This window comes from Clytia hemisphaerica, unplaced genomic scaffold (assembly GCF_902728285.1).
Source record: "Clytia hemisphaerica strain Z4C2 unplaced genomic scaffold, Clytia hemisphaerica genome assembly, whole genome shotgun sequence".
NCBI classification, from domain to species: Eukaryota; Metazoa; Cnidaria; class Hydrozoa; order Leptothecata; family Clytiidae; genus Clytia; species Clytia hemisphaerica.
In genome coordinates, this window is record NW_027103595.1 from 1112664 (window position 1) to 1133047 (window position 20384).

Here is a 20384-nt window from a genome sequence, read left to right on the forward strand (position 1 = left end):
TGAAAATTTTGCTATCTCGAGCTATGAAGTACTTTCGTTTTCAAAACTTAGAAAACGTAATAAGTACTTCGTATCTCTTGACAATTTTTTCAAGCAAGAGGGCTAAAAAGGGTTGAAAATCTAAAATCCGCCATTATGGAAATTTGTGCCTGATCCAAATAACGCTTCACACGTTTTCTGACTCTTCAAGGACTATACTTTCATGATCAAAAGAAAAAATGACTATACGCCGATGTGCATACGAGACCTAACTCAGCCCCTAGAGTAATTGAAAAATCACTCCTGTGAAAATGATAATTATACCACATTTCTACAAGAAGTTGATTTTTTTCTTCTTCATTTTTCATTTTCATTTTTCTTTTTTTTTCTTTTTTTCTTTTTTTGCTTGATAATATTCCACTCACAAATATCTTTTGAACAAGCACAAAATCGCAACTTGATTCCAATTCTATCAAAAGTTACAGCCATTTTTGTCTCAGCTGCAAATTATTTTGAGACAGACTTTAGTTTATTTTTATAAAAAACGTGTAACATGATATCATTTAAATTTTTTTTCTCTCTATGTTTAAGGAGATTTGTTATTCGTCTTGAACGTGAGCCATTGAAATTGTAGTAAAAAATTTTTAAATTTGCCCCTTAATAAAGTGATAGAAATTATTAAATGTGGAAAATGTGAGAAAAGAAGATTTTAAGAAAAGTTTGTACTTTGGGAAAGTAGTTAAGCTGCGAATCTCTCAAACCGAAAGTACTCTCGGGTACCTAATAGCCGTCCCCCCCCGCTAATTAATTTTTCGAAAATTTTCCACCCAGGACATTCTTATTCCAACCCCCCCCCCCCGCTTATTAATTTTTGGGAAAATGTTTTTGAAAATTCCCTTTTTTGTCTTAATTCTGCTGTATTAGCCTCCTTTTCAAACATTTTCCACCCAGGACATTTTTATTCCAACCCCCCCCCCCCCGCTTATTAAATTTTGAGATTTTTTCCAACCCCCTGCTTATTCCAACCCCCCCCCCCGGCTATTAGGTACCCGAAAGTAGTCAGTCTTCTTCACGGCGTTCCAGCTTTACACTTCAAACAAAGTACAATTTAAAGGTCATGCATATTTTAGATTTTTTCTTAAGGTCAAAAATAAGTAGACTCTGGTAGCCAGTTGACGTGATAACCAAGTGGGCTTGAATTTCGACTTTGAATACTAATTGAACAAAATCTATGGCGTTTCAAAGAAAAACAGGTTCGGAGGCTTAAATGGGTATCTTTTAGTTGCTTATAAAGAAAAAAATAGGAATAAAAATCCACCATAGCAGTTAGGTGTGCACAATTTTTTAACAGTAATTTGAAAAAATGTAAATTTTCTCAATAGTTTTTATTTTTTCTACTTTTCTATAAAACTTCAATTGTAACTTTTTTTTTTCCGAATTTACTATGAATTAATTTTTTTGTATTTTTAAATCGCATTTTTTAATTAATTTGCAGTGTTTTGGAGCTTAAATTGAAAATAATTTCCATTAAATAATAACCAAATAAAAGATTATCGTTTGCACACAGTTTCATCGCCGAACCTACCATTAGATCCTCTATTGAAAGAGTTTAAAATTGCACTCCGAATTTAAAATCAATTTTGGAGTGAAATCCCATGCCAAGTAGATAAAAGCGAATTTAGTTATCTGTGTTTTTCAGCGACGGAGATGGTTAGCTTTTGATAAGTCAAGATCCTGATTGACTGAGGACAACTGTAATCAGCAATTTTTCCATCTTCGATTTTACAGGTTCTTCCCAATCGCTTCAGTTACTCCGTCGGTCTTAAAAGTGTAAATACATAAGCTCGCTAGGAAACGGAGCCGTTCCGTTCCGATGAAAAAAGTAGAGCGAAACTGTTTCGATCTGTTTTGCTTTGTAACGTCTTCTTTTTTGACGTTTCGAATTTTGACGTTAACACTTGTTTCGGAACCGTTTTGGAAGGGAACGGAACCTTGACGTCTGAACATGGTCTTAGCATGAACATGCACTTAAAACTTGAATTTGTCCAATAGAATGGCTTCGTTTCGAAACGAAACGGAAAGGAACGGAACCGTAACGTGTGAACATAGTCTTATAGTTTTTCCTCTCCTTTTTTCCACAGACACGTGTACCTGTACCAAAGCCTTTCGGATCGAAAAGAAATCATTATCAAACAAATCACAATAGACGATTTGACCACGGACCAACGGAAGGGTGTTATGAACGAAATTAATTTATCTAGTATGTTTGACCACCCAAATATCATTAAATACATGGAGTACTTTTTGGAAGATAATGTTTTCAATATTGTAATGGAATATGCAGCAGGTAATCTATCAAATCGGGCTTTGGATTGGAAAAATCGGGAATTTGTCCTTCAAAATTTTTAAATCGGGGAATCAACGTAATTCTAACATCAAAATAAAAGGGCATTTTTTGGAAGGTGATGTTTGATGTTTTCAAAATTGTTATGGAATAAGCAGAAGATAATCAGTCAAATCGGGTTCAGAAATCGGGTGCATTTGGGAAATCAGGAAATTTATCTAAAAAGTCCATTTGCTTTAAGTGTGCACAATCTTTTACTATCTGGTGGAAACAATGTTAGCGTATAGGCTAAATCCCTTGAGAATGGTTTTCATGTGGTAGTAAAAAGAATGCACGCTTAACCCAGAAAATGCCATCACTCTATAAGTTCAAATTTTTAAATTATTTCGGTTTTCAAATGCTGGAACACCCTAAATGGGCTTTTCCAGCAGAAAAAAAAACCGTATACCCCATGTTGAGGAGGTTTATTTTCGTTCCAAGGGGGTAAGGTTTGATATGTGGCGGAATTCCACAGGAAGAAACAAAAATCTGTTAAAAATAACTGGAATTCCATGGGGTAGCTTTTTAAATCCTACTAAAATTCAGAATTCCAGAGGGGTTTTAACCTGTAATTGCCTGGAATTTCAGGGGGTTACAGCATTTCCAGCCACAGAGGGATGGACCTCCTCAACAGGGGGTATACGGTTTTTTTCTGGAAAAGGCCGATAAGAAAAAATGCCACTCTCAACTCAGAGCTATATAGGTCGCGGCACTTCTTATGACCCAGACCTACCGGCACAGGACCGAAAAATATGGTGATCCCATATGCTCCCATTGGCACATAATGGGCAATGGACTTTAATATGTTTGGCCACCCCACAATATCATTAGGCTTCTGGTATACACGTGCTCCTTATACTACCTTTTTGTTTTTGTTTCTGTTACACGTTTTTTTATAAGAACATCCAAAATTTTTGATGCCTTCGGATGTTCTTAACTTTTTGAGTTTTAAGCCCTAAAGATGTTCTCAACATGTTCCTATTTTCTCCATTTCTTGAGTATTTTTGTCTATTTTCCTAAGAAATTGGGTGTTTTAGAGTCAGCGAAGCCTTAAAATGTTCTTAACTTTTTTTTAATATTTTGGCCATCGAAGCCTTATGTTCTTATATAGTTTGTTATTATAAAAAACAAACGTGTACGCGGTTTTTTACAGTGCGACTCATATGCGATTCGGACTACAATATCTTTTAAAGTACATGGGGCTCTGGTTAAAATGATTTACTACGGCACAAACATATGATGTATGTATTGCTTCCTATTTCAGGTGGTAATTTATACGATTATTTACATCAAAGACAAAAAGAAGACAGATTTCTAGAAGAGGAGGTATTACAGACATTATACTCTTTTACACACTAGAAAGGCTCAAAGGTTTCCCGATGAAGTGTGTCCAGTTTTGTAGTCGACTAGTCCGCCGTGTTGTTTTCTATTTTACCCTGGATTTTCGAACGTTCGAGTTTCAAAACATTCGAATCGGGCTGTTGACGACCAGAATTGAAAACAAGATGGCGGACTAGTCAGCTCTAAAACTGGACACGCTTCTTTTATATGGGTAGCCTTATCCAGTCAAGAAATTAGAGATCATTGGGGTGAGGTCTCTGTATTCGAACACACAAAGGAAAATCCGTATTTGCTCGAGAGAGTAGTTTTCAAGGGTTTATTAATTAAAGAATTTGACTTTTTCGAATTCTGTTTATCGTTTTTTCACGATATCATCCGGGGGGGGCACTGGGCTTACAAATCGATGCTTTTTTGAAAACACACCCTTCACTGCCATAAGGTCAATTTGTCTAAATGCCCCCTTTCCTCGGGGGATATCACCATGCCCTTGAGTGGAGTTAATGAGGGCTTGTATGATTGAAATGATTTGAAGTTTTATCGACATTGTTTTCACAGTGTCAAGAATTCTTAAAACACGGACTTTAAGAGAAACGAAGCTTCGAACTAGCTGAACGAACCTCAGCTGTTTTTTCCATTAATACTTAATGTCTTTGCATTGATTTCTTTCATGTTTTCATGTAGGAAGTCACTAAATTTTTCGTGCAAATCGTGCGTGCGTTACACCATATCCATCGGTACTACATTTTACACAGAGACATGAAAACACACAATATCTTATTGGACAGGAGGAAAAAAGTCATCAAAATCTGTGATTTTGGAATCTCAAAGTTTTTAACACAAACCAGCGCAGAAACGGTTTGTTTTAATACTAGATTCTTTTCAGCAGTAGTACCACTACTAGGTAGAAAAACATTGCTTAGGCCCGTGTTCAATGTTTTCCATTGACTGTCAGCAAGTTTTATCGACCGTTTAAAAAAACAGTTTTTATTGACTGTCAATTGCCATTTATTGACAGTTTGAATTGACCAAAATTATTTTCTTTTTTACAGTCTATGTTGAAAAATTGACTTTCAATGGTTTTGTTGGCAGCTGCCAATATAATTTATGAATAGTCAATGCAAAAAAATGACTGTAAATATTGACGGTCAATATTTTCTTTCAGTTTTCAAGAAAGTTAATTGACGGTCAATGTAAAATATTTGTTGTCAATAATTTGTATTTGACAGTCAATAAAACTTGTTGACAGTCACTGAAAAACATTGAACATGGGCCTAATCAATGTTTTTGACCTATACTGTAATGCGGTGTAATGTCGACATCCACAATCTTATTTTGTCATTTTATTTTATTTTGTTTGAAGGTCTGACTAAATTACTGATATTGAAAAAAGATTTTTTCCTCACGGAGTAATTGGAATCTGCACGGAGGTTGATATTTTAACCCCTCAATTTACACTTACAGTTACACGAACTATTTCTGAAATTTTAAAACCTTTCTCTCAAATTACCTTATCGGGGAAAAAAATGTCGGGGGAAAGTGACGAAAATGCCTCTAGGTGACGAAATTTTGTCCCAACACAAAAAAAATCTTGACTAAATAAAACTCTGACATTTTTCCCCCAATAAAGTATGCTAAAAAATGTACTTTTTATGAATTTTATGTGTTTTATCAAACATCTATCACCTCCCGTCGCCGACGGATTTTTTTTTCAACGAAATTAAAATTAATCAAAATATTAAAGATCTGGACTAATTTGTTGTTCTAGGTCCATATTTTGTTTGAGAAGAAAATCTCTTCGACAACTGATCTATACAGCTGACCCTCAATTTTCGATACGTTCCATTATTCGATAATATTGAACATCAACGTTAACAAGAAGCTCTCATAAACGACGTTCTACTATTCTATACGCTCCCTTATTTGATGAAAATCCAATCCCCCTTGAAAATTGATTTAGAGAGCATCATCTATCTATATATGGAATGATTCTGTTCAAAACATACGTTGTAAAAATTCTTTTTCATTTTTCTCTTCAGACTGTTGGAACTGCACATTATATGTCTCCTGAAGTTGTGGAAGGAAAATCGTATCTTTTCATTCGTTTTACAATTGGTGAATCAATCGGGCAATGAAAGTCTGAAACCATAAGTGCTCTAATCTACTTCTACTTCGCAGGACCCAAATGCTCAAAATTACCGAGTTTATGTATGGGTGTTTTTCTGCGACGGTGACGGCGAGGGTAAATTAGCAATTTTATCGTCCTCGATTTTGTGGGTCAAAACTGTCGCTTTAGTCACCTTATCAGCCTAAAAAGTGCAAATACATAAACTCGCTATTGTTGCAATAAGACTGGGAATATAGCCTAAAAGCCAATGAATCCCTACAAAATTGAAATATCCAATGAAATAAAGTGCAAAGCTCTTCGGCAAACAGGTTTTGCTGTGTAATCTTTACCACGACATCCGGCCCATGGAATTAGCTTTTCAGCATTGAAACTGCTAGCTGATTGATCGAAAAGAAATTTGGTATACCTCGATTTAACTCGATCTAAAGGGATTCTATCCATAGATTTATAAAGATGTCGTACTTTGGCTGAAATGTGTGCCGTTGTTAGGTAGGAAATCCTATCTAGGTCACGTGACATTACAATAGAATTTCAGCGTTTGACCAATCAGAAGCTTCTCGGATTTTCAAAAATATTTTCTTGCGATATTAACTTTTTTTTACCTGTGATGGCTTAAAGTACGACATCTAGCTCTTTGGGCTTTACAGAAATCTATGTGATTCTATCCACACGCTCAGGTCAAATAATGTTGGCTTGTTCAGTTTTTTTGAGTTTTTTCAAACTGTTTTTTCGGTGGTGCACAATGTTTCAGCACAATGTTTCAGATCATACTTTACTTACAACTCAACTTTTCTCTACAATTCAACGTTCTACTATTCGATACTTTCCATTATTCGATAATATTGAAAGCCACCTTCAACAAGAAACTCTCATAAACGACGCTCTACTATTCGATACCCTTCCTTATTCAGTGAAAGTATCATTCCCCATTTGAAAATCGAATTAGAGAGCGTCAACTGTATTTTTATCTATAGAAAATTTTCTCTTTTAATGCGCTATGACGCTCCAGCAAGTTTTGTAATTTTTACCTTAACATATTTAATCTGTTCATATATATGAAGATACAATTACAAATCCGACATTTGGTCGTTAGGTTGCATTCTTCATGAGTTAATCACGTTGAAGCGAACATTTGACGCCGAGGTATGTACGCCTTGCTTTTTAAGTCAATTCGTCGGAATAACCTTATCGGCCCCTTACGTCGGCCCTAATTTAGCACCGGCCCTTATTACGCTAAAGCTCAATTGCCCCATTTTTAGACCAGGCCTAATTTAATTCTTATTCCCTACGCCGGGGAATAACGTCAATAAGGGCCAGCGTAAAAAAGACCAATAAGGTACTCTCAGGTACCTCATAAACACCCCCCAGCTGCTTTTTAATTTTTTGATTTTTTAGCCCCTGGACCTTATTAGGACCCCCCCCTCTCCGTTTATTTAATCTTGGCACCTGAGAGTACTTCTTTTGTTTCGATTGTAAAACACAAAATTGACCATCTCCAGGGAAACATCATTGACTTTGAAGAAAATAACCTGACTCTTTTTCATTTTCAATTTTTTTGTCATGTCTTGTCTAATCTTGATTTCTGTATTTTTCTTAATTTTAATTGTTATTATATTTATTAATTTACTTCACCTTGAATTTCGTACGTTGAGTGCAATCATTAGCATGAATTTTTAGCCTACCCAGTGCCATTAAACTCCAACACTGACGCTTATCCTTTTATACTATTCGATGGCTGCTCTTCTTTGAGTTTTTTTCTCTGAATTGCGATCATCAGCAAAATTTTACGATGTGGCTACTCCCCGATGCCGATGAACTATCCAAACCTTACCGCGCCCCGATTCTTTTGATTTTTTCTTTTGATTTTTCAGTTCTCATGTGCTGTCATTTCATTTATGCGATACGAACGACTCCTGCCAGATGTCTTTACGAATTCCCTTGCATGTTTTAATAACTGTTTGACTCTTTTCGATTTCAGTTCTTAAGTGCGATCATTAGCAAAATATTACGATGCGACTACTCCCCGATGCCGATGAACTATAGCGATGAATTACGACAACTGGTCAAAGACATTTTACAAATCGACCCAGCAAAACGGCCCGATGTGAACGCCATCTTAGCGGCCCCTGTATTGATCAATGCGTATTTCGATTTGGAAACTGACGTCGGAAGAATCCCTTGTTATCAGTAAGGATCTAGTCTCGATTTCCAGACCAATATTCTTATTACGCAAAATAGGGGCAATTCTCCTACAAAGTAAAAAATAGGAGTATGTCTGCCATAAAAAAACCGCGCGAGAGAGTGTTTTGAATAATTTTTGACGAGCGCACTTCTTATTTGCAGTACTGTTCACCTTTTAATGTTTGATAATTAGGTGAAGCTGATTATTGACCTGGAATTTTAAATTATTAGTCTAGATCTAGACTAGTAAGGATCGGGCTTTTCCAGAAATATTCTGTGCCAGGGGGTTAACAATTTTTGTTCAAAAGTGGATATCCAGGGGGTTAAATATCCACAAGGGAGCGGATATCCAGGGGGTAAAGTGTCTTTTCAAGTGAAAAATACGATAGCCAGTGGGTAAGCATCTTTATAAGAGAGAATATCCAGGGGGTAGACATTTTTTTAAGAGTGGGTCTTTACTAATAAAGTAGGATGTCCAGGGGCTTCGATACTTCGAAAAATCAATATCCTCAACAGTGGGGGTAAAATTTTTTTCTGGAAAAGCCCATTTTAAATGATTCAACTCCTGGCTAGAAAAACTCCCCCCGCCATTCTTAGTAGACCTTCTTCCTTCTCCATGGGGCTTCTTGAGATAACATTCTCCTTTAATCATTCTTGACCTGAATAAGTACCGGGGGGTTCCCCCCTATCTTGAGGTTACATTTTTATTCAAAGTAAGATGGCTTGGATATGTACTACCACTATAGCTTTCAAAGTCGAATCCCTTTCGTCTTCTTTCATTCATATCGCACTATTTCGAGTAATAGATCTTCCCCTCGAGGGAATTCTATTGTAATACTCCCGAAACAATCCCACAATGCATCGCTGTTTTAGAAAAATCAAAGACTCTGATAAGTTTCTAACCATAAACACTGTATGGAGGACGGAAGGGAGGGAATTAAGCAACCCATTTGTCAGGTTGATGCTGTGGCTCACTGTGTCCCCAAGCGAGCGTCCCGGGTTTGATTCTCGAAGATGTCGTATGTTATTTACGTAATATTATACAGCTCGCGACCAGAGCCGGATCAGCTCTCTTTCCAATTTCGGTCACTAAGTGAGTACCACTGCAATTAATGGGTCAATCACGAGTCTTCAACAACCAAAGGTTTCACTTTGTTGGCTTCACCACAAGTGAATTAAGTGCTACAAAAATCCTACCAGGCAAATCTCAATCTTTGAAATAAAAACGATAGCAGCTCAAAACCCTGGAAATTTGCCTGCTCTACCCGGGTCATAGATTTAGCCAATGAAGCTTCTCAGTTACGGAAACGGCTGATTGAACCCTTTGGACAGGAAACAGTTTGTAAATACTGGCCCAACAGAATTTTCGATTGGAGTGTCTAAAATTTCTTAATGTTTCTTAATAAGATTACGGTAACACTCTAACTCTAACCCTTACTTTTTCAGCTGGAACAGTGGCAACAACGCTCAAAGGCGGAAACCAAAGAAAGGAGATAAAAGTGACAGGAGTGGAACCAATCAGTCGGCCGGGTCCGATTCAGGTGGTAGTGGTAATACGCCCACGAGTGGAGGGCGGACGATTGGCGCCGTAGATGATTCAGTTTACAGAACACAAAGTTTTACATCTTGGGGTAGGTGATTTTAGAGTTCTTCGTAAATAGCCAAGCCGGCTGTCCGTGAAAACAATTGAAAAGACTGTCTAAAAGTCTTAGATTACATAGACTGGAGTCGTTTATAATGCGCGTGTAATACAGTAGTATAGGCGTTATATGATAATACGATTATTGTTACGGGATTTAGTTTGTATAACTCTTTTGTATAAGACTGAAATTGTTCCCTTCATTACTTTTTGCTTTATATCTACTGTGTCTGAATTAGTCGTCTAGCTTGCTAGACTATAGATTGCCGGGCTATCCACTCTATCTCTATCCACTTACTCTTAGGTTCCAAAAAATGGGGGGGGGGGTTGAAAAATTTTTCAAAATTCTAATTAACGGGGGGGGGCCTAATTGCCGGGGGGTCCTAATAAGGTCTGGGTTGGAAAACTTGCGAAAGATTAACAAGCGGGACCGTTTATTTGGAACCTAAGAGTACGTGAAAATTATCCAAGTATCAATGCTCTGTTCACAGGTGACGAAGCTACACGTGCTAATCACGAACAAACTTCTATTGTCTACATGTGGGGTTCAGTATCTGACACGCCCACTTTACTCACTCTACCTTTCCATGATCAACTTGTGACGTCAGTGTACACAGGCAAAACAAAGAAACTTGGATTGACGTCATACGGTCGTGTCGTGTCTTGGGAGGTAAGTCAGGAATTAAATTTGTAATGCTTTTTCTTTCATTTTTCTCATTAGTTAGGCTTAGTAGTGTAGTGGTTATAAACCTTGATACCCGTCTAGGAGGTTAGGGCTCGATTCTCACTCGTTGCTATGATTCACTTGGCATGTGAATGTACCTTCGCCCGGGTCGACCTATGCCTTGTGAGTGGTACCGTCACTCTGAAAGAGTATGGGGAGTATGTCATGCATTGCATGTGGTGTGGTGACGATACCTTGTAGGTTCAACACCTGCGAAGATGTATGTCCTCCCGTAGATGTAGTGCGAGTATCATCGTCCATACACCAATAACTCTATCGTGCCGCGAGCGCAGGGTTAGCAGTGTCTGGTAAGCGTGGTAACTTCCCTATCCTAGGGTAGGTATCTATCCAGGGACAGGGTCCATTCCGGATGATTCGGAGTGTTCACTTCTCTTCTGTCTCATTAGTAATTGGTTGACTAAAATTCAATGCCACCTTCGGTCCAATGCGACTGTACTTAGCCCGCGAAAATAAGTCCCCTCAAAATATTTGAAAAGTCGTTAACTGCGAAAATAATTTCCCGCGAAATCTTAAAATTTCGCAGATAGTTTAACCGTTGAATTCAATCTTCGTGAAAATTTATCCCGTCAAAGTAATTTAAAAACCCAACATTCAGAAGCAATAAATTCCAGCTCGTCGTTATATTCATGTCCTCTACGATTCTCATTTTCTCCAGAACAGTTTTGCTACGACTGCTTCCACGGCTTCATTCAACGATCAGGGATCACGGGCTAATTACAATGTCTTCAGTCCAAAGATCATCGGTGACTTGACACAAAGTAATATCCAACAAGTGTGTTGTGGAGATAAGTTTGTCGCCGTCAGATCAGGTACGTAGTACATCAACAGTGTTAAAAGTTTTTCCGTCTCAGCGAAGTTTTTTCGTCTCGAAATTCTGCAAAATCAACGAAAGTCTTAAGAATATGTGATAATCTCATGTCTATTATTCGTTTTCCGTCGCACAAGAAAAACCTTACTTTGATCGTCAACAGTGCGATTCGAATGTTTTGAAATTCGAACATTCGAAAATCTAAGGTAAATTAGAAAACAACATGGCGGGCTATAGCCGACGTCAAACCGACGTCAAACAAATCTGTGTGTGAAGGAATAAGATGTCTGTGAGCAATATCAACTTTTTAAAGTTATTTCACTTTAGCAAGTTTATGTATCTACTTTTTTGATGAGGAAGGAAAGACTAAAACGATTAAAATAACCTGCAATTTTTTTCCAGTGAAATCTAAAATTGTTCAAAGACTACGGCATTAGATTCCTCAGAAATATATAAGACGTAAAATTACAGTGTGCCAAAAAAAAAAATTTTGGGCCCAAAAATAGAGTTTTTTAGACTTTGCGAAAAATCTGTTCATCAGTTTTTCCTAATTTTTTGTACACAGGCTTAGAATTACAGTGTGCTAAATAGGAGTATTTTCGAGAAAAAAAATTTTGGGACCAACTTGCAAAATTTTAAATTATTCAGTTTTTGTTTCTATATTTATTCGTTTTTATAAACAGGTAGGTCCATAAAAGTATCGTTTGTTCTTCAATATTTCTCTAGACCAAGGTATTTTGATGACTTGGGGTAGCGGTGAAGATGGTTGCCTTGGTCACGGAAACACAAATGACGTCAGCCATGCCAGAGTTGTAGAAGATCTTGTTGGTTCAACAGTGGCACAGATTTCGTGCGGTTCCGCCCATATGATGGCTTTGACCAGTAAGTTATCAACGCCTTTTTTGTTCTTCTTTCTTGCTAGCGACCGTAGTGCAGTGGTAGAGCGCAAGGTTGTGGGTTCAACCCCCAGCCGGGTCATACCAAAGATTTCCAAAATGGTACTTGATGCCTCTCTGCTTGATGCTCAGCAATTAAGAGAAGGATCAAGGATAAGTGGAGCAATCTAGGGAGAAAGAGTGGTGCCCTCCCCTACCTTCAGGTAGATAGCTATCGAAAGAGGAGCCTCCAGGTCGTCTCCGGGTCACCTCCGACCTCGGTCGCAGGCTTACTTACTTCTTGCTTGTTTGTCCTTAATTTAAAGAAAAAAATTTCAAAGGAGCTTCAAAGGACGACTTCCACTGTTTTTCTATTATACTAACTGACAATGCTTTGTAACCATTTAAATTATACAACTTGCTATTTCTACAATCGGCGCCGAAATATATTGGCAATTTTAGGTATTTTAACGTTTTTCAGAATTTAAAGATCGGGTGAGAATTGCAGTTTCAGTACTTTCAATTTGTTTCATTGGATTTTTCGATTTTGGAGAGGTTAAATGGCTTCCATGCTATATTCTCAGCCTTATTGAAACATTTTTGAGTTTTTAGATCCTGAGATCTAAACTAAGGTCCTAAGTCTTAAGTCTAATGTTAAAACTCAGAGTTTAACTCTACTTTCAAACCGTACTTCAAAGCACTTAAAAATCACTTGCGGTTTTAAAGTTTTGAAGGAATTCCCCTTTTGTGCCAAATATTTCGGCGCCGATTGTAGGGTCTATGAGAATGTGATAAATCTTTTCGTAAAATTTTTGTTCTGTTTATGTACTACTGATTTCCTCCCGTAGTTGAACACAGTAAATGATTTTCATCCCAGCAACGTGGGCCCCGTCACCGGGAGTGGGCTTGGTGCAGGAGGCATGGCCCCTCACTTGTTTGAAGATTGAGTTATTTTTAAAGTAAAAAACCTTGCCGAAATTATGTTTTTTATCCAATTAGATAGCGGTTCCATGGTGATTGAAAGGGACAGGGAAAAATTTTGACCCCATCACTTCAAACGGTTCTACGAGGCCCATGAGCAATCTAACTCATTACAGCTGATAATCTCCTAAGTATAACATGTCACTATGGAGCAGCATTTTGATGTATGCGTAGTTTAATCTTTTCTATTTCGTTTTAGCTGAGCAACAGGTGTTTGTATGGGGACGAGGCTCTCACGGTAAGATCATCATATTATTTCAACAAATATTATGCATTTTTGTTATTTTCCAAGGTCAGTGATATAGTGTAATTACCTGGTAGTAATTTTTAATTTTGTGATTTTTTTGAATGTTGTAAATTGAAATTCGTTTCGAATTTTTTTTTTACTACACTTATGATCATGGTGCAAAGAAGACACCGAAACGTCAAATAATGAATAAAATTAAATTTTTTTAGTTTTCACTTTTTTTATCAAATTTATCTGGCCCAGCAAGAAATTTTTCAGTGATATAGTCCTACAGTACTGAGCTCGGAAAATGAAAAATTGCAGAATAGAAATTTTCTGGTCGTCTTCCAAACCTCCTTGTTTTGAATTTTCTGATTGGGTGATCCACTCCGTTTCGAGAAAGCTGATTGGCTAATTCCGTATCAAAAGATTTTTTTTTGTTAACAACAAGGGATACTGACACAGAACAGGATCCTTTTTTCACATCCCCTGATTTAACTTTGCTATGTTTCTTACTCTGCAAACGAAATATATTCTCTAACGCTTGTATGTTTGCAGCGGTTTCATAAATTAATTTTGCCGAAGGTTACTCAAAAATTGATCTAATTGGCTTGCTTATCCTTTTGAACGACCGGGCCCTGGGACTTTCTTCATCAGGAATTTCAATCTGGGCTTTTGTAATTTCAATATGGATTAGAGAAATAACACCTTACAATTACAATTTTGTGAATCGCAAAACTGAATGGTTTGAGCTCTCTCTAGCGACAACTTCAGTTCATTTTGTATAAAGCTACAAGAGCATGAAACTGCCAGTAGTAGAATAAAAAAGTGTCTTTCCTTCCTTACTGATATGGCTCTTCATATGTATGGAGCATTATAAAAAAACTGAAGAACTACTTACAATGTAATACACGTTTTTCTTTAAGAAACTAGTTTTACCAAGCAGCCTCAATATTTCTTAAGAATCGGCCTTTTGAGCCTTAAATGTTTCTTACATGTTTCCAAACTTTTTGACATGATCAGCATTCTGAGCCTCGTGTTTCTTAAAAGTGTGTTTCTTAAAAAAAAAACGTGTATCCTCTCATCTTTCTACTGGGTTCAGTTGTTAAACTTTTTCTTTTGTAAATGTAGTTTTTGGCCTTCATTAACAGCTCTGTATTGCTTTCTTCATACTCCCAGGTAACTTTGGCTTGAACGACCGTCACAATAGATGTAATCCAACCAATGTCCCGTTGCCCATGGATACGAAGCCTCGATCCGTTGTCTGCGGAACAGATTGCTCTTTCATTATTACTGATAAAGGGGCTGTCTATGCTTGTGGAAACAATAGGTGGGTTTGATATAGGCTGTACGCATCCCCTCTGATATGTTTTGATATAGTGGCTGCGTGCGTATCGTGTATCAAATGCCTGTCCAAAAGTTACCCCCGTCTTTGTGTTTTTGAGTTAAAGAAAGTTGTTTAGCTTGATTAGTAAGTTGTATACGAGAGATCTTCAAGTTTCATTAAATTCTAATTAAAAATTTGGATGGCTAGAGGATTTGAATTTCTGAGGCTTTTCTAAGAAAATTGAAACATGTTGACTCTCGGACGGAAATTTTATACAATGCGCATCCCCTATATCAAAATCAATACATGGGTATAAAGCTTTTCATAAATTACGTCATGAGTATCGCATACCTAGTTTCTCAAAATATTGCCTATGGTCATTGATTCCCAGAGGAGTTCAACTTCTTATGCTTCACTTATGTAAAGTAACGCTTGAAAACTCAAGGTATATAATCACCTTGGAAATGTTTTCTAAACAAGGCAGTCGTTGCATTCAAAATTTATAAAGATTTTGCGAAATTAAATATCGCAAAAATTTATCCGATTACAATATTTTTCTTTCTCCCCAGAAACAACAAGCTTGCATTACTCACAGACAATGAATTAAAGAAAGGCAATTTTTCAAAAGTGGAAAATGATTGCCTCGTTTTCAAGAAGATCACATGTCACCCCATATGTGAGCATCGCATTATTTCCATAGCAACCGGTCCAACCCATTCTTGTTTCTTGACTGGTAGGTTTGCTGTAATCTTCAATGTTTTCTTTTGATTTGGTTTTACCTGACGTTTATTCGGCCTAAGATCGTGACTTCTTATAACGTCTCACAAAATATAGTTATAGGCCAATAAAAAAGTAAAAAAGTAAAAGTTATTTTGTAAAAGTTATTTTGTAAAACGGTAATACGGTTATACCTTGGAGAAAAAAATGTCGGAGATTTTATTAGTTGGGGAAAAATTTCGTCACCTAGAGGCATTTTTCGTCACTTTTCCCCGACCAAAATTTCAAATTCGTCACTTTTCCCCGATCAAATTTACAATTTAGTCACTTCCACCCGACTAAATTGTCCAAATGAAATGGTTTCCTTTACTAGCTTGAAAATAGATCTTGTAATTCGACGTTTAAAGCACTAATTTCGATTTGAAAAATTTTAAAATTTGGATTAGAATTCTGGTTGATGGAAAAAAAAATCAAGTAAAGGTTTTGGTCGAGTGATAAAATGTCGGATAAATTTCGTCGGGGAAAAATTACGTCACCCCCTCTAAATTTCGTCAGTTTCCCCCGACTTTTTTTTCCCCGATAAGGTACGTTGATTAAAGGACGGGGCCCATAAAGTACACTCTATAACAAAGTCTCTTTACTCTTAGGTGCCAAATAAACGGGGCCCCCCGCTTGTTAATTTTTCGATTTTTTTCCAACCCCCCGGACCTTATCAGGACCCCCCCGTTTATTGATTTTTGAATTATTTTCAACTGTCAAAGGGAAGGTCCCTTATTTTGCTCAAAACAGCCTGATTTTAGCCTATATTTACCCTGTTTTGGGGTTTTCAGAAGTATAATTTCCAACCCCCCCCCCGGCAATTAGGTCCCCCCCGTTTATTAAAATTTGAAAATTTTTCCAACCACCCCGTTTATTCCAACCCCTCCGTTTATTTGGCACTAAGAGTAACTCTATAACAGAGTCTCTTTAACTCTACTATAACTCAAATGTCTCCTAATCTTGAACAACTTTTATGGTTCCTTCAGTTAACAAAGCCTTATAAATCTTACTCCATAACTCGAATAAATTAGCGTTCGAGTAATGGAGACTTCAGTGCACCAAAGCACCAGAAAAAAAGTCTCATAATTATCTAAAACAAGAAGATTGTGCGACGGACGCGACGCGACGGATAAATACAACACTTTTGGTGTTGTCACTGCGCAGTCATTGTATCATTAAAAATTATGTTTCGTTGATTTTCAGCATGAAAAATCCTTCACTTCTTACACTTTAAAAAAAAAATCTTTTTGACTGTCCCCCTTTACTTTTCAAGAGTGACAATAATTATTTATTTTTTATATAACAATATTCCACTCCGGATTATCTTTTTAACGAGCACAAAATCGCTACTTAATTCAAATTCTATCAAAAGTTAAAGTTAAAAACACTGCCAGCTAATTTGAAACAGACTGTAATTTTCTATTTTTTTCTTCATATGTTTATTATAGAATCAGGACTTCTAATCACTTGTGGTGCAAACTCAAGTTACCAGTTGGGTTACGAGAGGCAAGAAAATGATTTACGACCAGGAATTGTTGAATTATCGAGACAAAATCCGATACATTTGATGGATTGCGGTGACCTACATACCGTGGTTGTCACCTCTGGTACGACATTGACTTTAAGTGTGCGCTCTTTCTCTTTTGCTGCGTGGAAATATTAGCATGAAAAATAAGTTTAAAAAAGATTGTTAAAGGTTTTCTTAATTTTACATAAGTGTTCCCGTTTCATATCAGACATATATTTCATATCAGGACAATGTCTTGCTATTGTTATATTATGCTTATTTAAGCAAAAAATGTTTTTCTTTTCCTCTTTCTGACAAATCTTGCTCCACATCCGTGTCAATCCAATGTTAGAAAGCTTTTGAATTAAAATTGATGAGTAAGCAAACGATATCACTCTTATTTAAAAACAAAACCTTTAAACTCAAAAAGTGAAATTTTGGACCTCCCTCTATAAATTGCTATGTGCGTTGTGCGTGCATTTTTGCTTGGGCTGATTATATCATGAAATAGTCTGGAGTACTCTGCCTTTTTGCTTCTTTTAGACGATCAGATCTACAGTTTTGGTAGTAGCCGCCACGGGCGTTTAGGGCGCCGAACAGATGAAGACTATACTTGGAAACCACAGCTGATTGAAATTGAAGAAAATGACGTCACAATACAATCACTTTCAGTTTCGCATCGAACGACGCTGTTGGCTGGAAAAGGTACGATTATAACTTGGATAAAAAAATGAGCCCACTTATTTCCCATCCATAATACATGGCCTGCGTGCTTTTAACAGATAGATAGAGTCGATATTTTACGTGGATAGCCCAGTATTCTAGGACTTTTAGACAGTCATTCGATTGTTTTCACGGGGTCCACGGCCAGAGGGCTTGGATATCTATGAACTGAACGGAACATTGGAAGGAGCGGGGATTCGAACCACGAATCCCTGGTTTGAGACGCTGACGCCTTTACCACTTGGCCATCGCTCCTTAACCCAAATTGCGGATTGGAAATAAAATATATCGCTAGATTTCGAAAAATGTGCCGCATGAAAGCAAAAAAAGGGCTATTTTCCATCCACCATTCCGAATACGTTGCAAGGCTTAAAGCATTTTGCTTTTTCTTGCTTGGGTTGAAGATTTCACTCTAGGGCGTGGTCTATGATTTCTTTCTGGTCTCTTTTGCACACCATTTTAACAGTAGGAACAGATCATTTATCAACATTAAAGTAAAAGTGGTATAAAATCTAGTCCGATTTAGTCACAGACCTCTATAGATATACATGGAAACGTTCTTCTATACTTCCCATGTAGAAATTCAAAAAGAAAATTTTTCGCTGAAGCCCTTTGAAAATTTGTTAAGTGGTGTGGTACAAAGATTTTTGAAAGTTAAAGTTATTACATTACACGGAAAAAATTTTTTGATCCCTTAGGCTATGGCAATGTATATTTCCAGATCTGGAAATGGATTTTTCCTTGAACAATCCCTAGCTAGGGAAGGTGCAACAGTTATGTAAAGTAGTTTTGCCTGTAGTTTGCTAATAAGAAAATTTGAAAATTCATGTGGTTGAAATTATCTTACTTTTTTTTCAGTTCACAACGCTTCAACGTTGACTCCGATGAACTATTAAGAACCGTCGTTGGTTATTTTCACTGGTAAGTCAGCAATATTTTGTTTTCAATAAAAATGATAGATATGATTAGTTCCAATAATCAAGAGGGAACTGGTTTTTGAGCATTGGGGTCCATTAATATTAAATGGAAGAGCGACATTCTTCAATACCAGCATCGTCAAAACGTTCAATGAATATCAAATGACACCTGAAGAACGCAGTATGAATATCAATGTTTTGGAAATGACTTTGAACATCAAAGAACGCTTTTTAGCGAAACGAGTATATTTGCACTTTTGAGGTCAGCGGATTGACTGAAGCGATTTGGAATAACCCGCAGTTTTGACTCGCGAAATCGAGGACGGTAATAGTGCTGATTTACCGTCGTCCTCAGTCAGATTCAAATCAGAACACATATATGTACACAACCTCGTTTTTATCTAAATCAAAACGAAAGGACTTTTTGTTCCATAAATGTGACTTATCTACTTCTTTTTCGAGGAAACTGGAAATGATTTAAATAATTTTTTTGGCTGATGTTAAAATCTGTCAAAATGGCGTCTTGTTTTGCGGTCCATTTTCAAGTTCCTGCAATACATGTAGAATGTAGAATATATCTTAAAGGAAGAAACTTTGGCTGAATGAAAATTTAGAATTTTTGGTGGAATTACGCCAAAATTTCTTATTTCCGCCATCCGCTCCATTAAATTCGCTCTAAATTTTATTTATTTCATGTATTTTCGAAATTTGTTTTTCCGGGTTTGAGATGGGTTTTTTGTTTCTTTAACAACAGTTTTTGACCGAAGGTGAGTCCTTCAACCGCCAAATTTATTTTTTCTAGCCACCAACCAAATTAGTAGTCATCACCTTCCCACTAAATTAAATTTTACATTTATTTTAAGCGTTTGTCGAAAGTCATCAAACGTTACCGCAGGGTGACGTGCGAAGTGCATAAAGTGCAAAAACATGGAGCGCGAAAATGAAGACTACCATCATGATCATGATATTTTAGAACAAAGGGAAATTCCCATAAAATATTATAACCACGAACGATTTGGAAGCGCTCAAACTTAGGTAAAGTTTTATCTCTAACAGGCTACCAATTTATATTCCCTCTGAAAAACTTTTTCGACCATCCGCCAGATTAAAATTCCCACCAAAATATTTTTTTGATAAACAATACACTCTCCTACATAGGATCATTACGAAAAGAAAACAAGGAAATACACCTTTTCGACCGTAGCCGCTAATTGCCGCGCGGGCATTTTTTACCACCCTAAAACCGTCCCAGTCTTTTTTTCGCGCCTGAAGACAATAGAAAAATATGTAAAAAAAGGATTGGATCGAGTTTAGGGTGGTAAAAAATGCCCGCGCGGCAATTGGCGGCTACGGTCGAAAAGGTGTATTTTACAAACATTTATACCTATGCAAACCATGATGTTTTTTTACATGCATTTTGATTTTTAGCAATTTTTTTTTACTCACTGTATTTTATTTATAAAGATGTGTAGAATTTTCTGATTGACTTAATGTTACTCGAATTTTGGAAAATAAAAATCAAAATTAAGTTTTCCTCTGACTGCAATTTTTCTTTTATGAAAACACGATACCAAAATTTTGCCAAAACCTAAGAACAAATTGAGAAGAATCTTTTTCTAGAAAATAATGATTTCAAGCCTCTTTGATAAACATTATACTTAAACCAGTGGGACCTCCAGCCACTGGATAATTTGGCCAAAATTCTGTCCCCGGTGGAAATAAACCCTTCAATTTCAGCCCCCACTAACTAGGATATTGGCTATGATTACATCCCCATTTAAAATAATTCAATTGAAAAAATTGCTCTCCAAAACCATTCCCACTTGAAACAATAGAATTACTTTCCTTATTTTTGATTGAAATTTTCATCC

At 36.7% G+C, this 20384-nt stretch overlaps 1 protein-coding gene across 1 annotated transcript in view; it reads left to right on the forward strand.

Moving 5' to 3' along the window:
- The window catches only part of LOC136801631 (serine/threonine-protein kinase Nek8-like), a 34803-nt gene extending 15339 nt beyond the window's left edge, over positions 1-19464 (forward strand). Inside the window, exons 2-18 of the mRNA XM_067058271.1 lie at positions 2121-2326; positions 3627-3688; positions 4385-4558; positions 5740-5789; positions 6890-6971; positions 7807-8015; positions 9456-9640; positions 10140-10318; positions 11049-11202; positions 11928-12083; positions 13257-13295; positions 14463-14613; positions 15180-15343; positions 16815-16973; positions 17417-17578; positions 18455-18517; positions 19377-19464. Coding sequence (XP_066914372.1) covers positions 2121-2326; positions 3627-3688; positions 4385-4558; positions 5740-5789; positions 6890-6971; positions 7807-8015; positions 9456-9640; positions 10140-10318; positions 11049-11202; positions 11928-12083; positions 13257-13295; positions 14463-14613; positions 15180-15343; positions 16815-16973; positions 17417-17578; positions 18455-18492 — 2170 coding nt within the window. The 3' untranslated portion in view covers positions 18493-18517; positions 19377-19464. The remainder of the gene's footprint in view (positions 1-2120; positions 2327-3626; positions 3689-4384; positions 4559-5739; positions 5790-6889; positions 6972-7806; positions 8016-9455; positions 9641-10139; positions 10319-11048; positions 11203-11927; positions 12084-13256; positions 13296-14462; positions 14614-15179; positions 15344-16814; positions 16974-17416; positions 17579-18454; positions 18518-19376) is intronic.
- Positions 19465-20384: the final 920 nt, after the last annotated feature.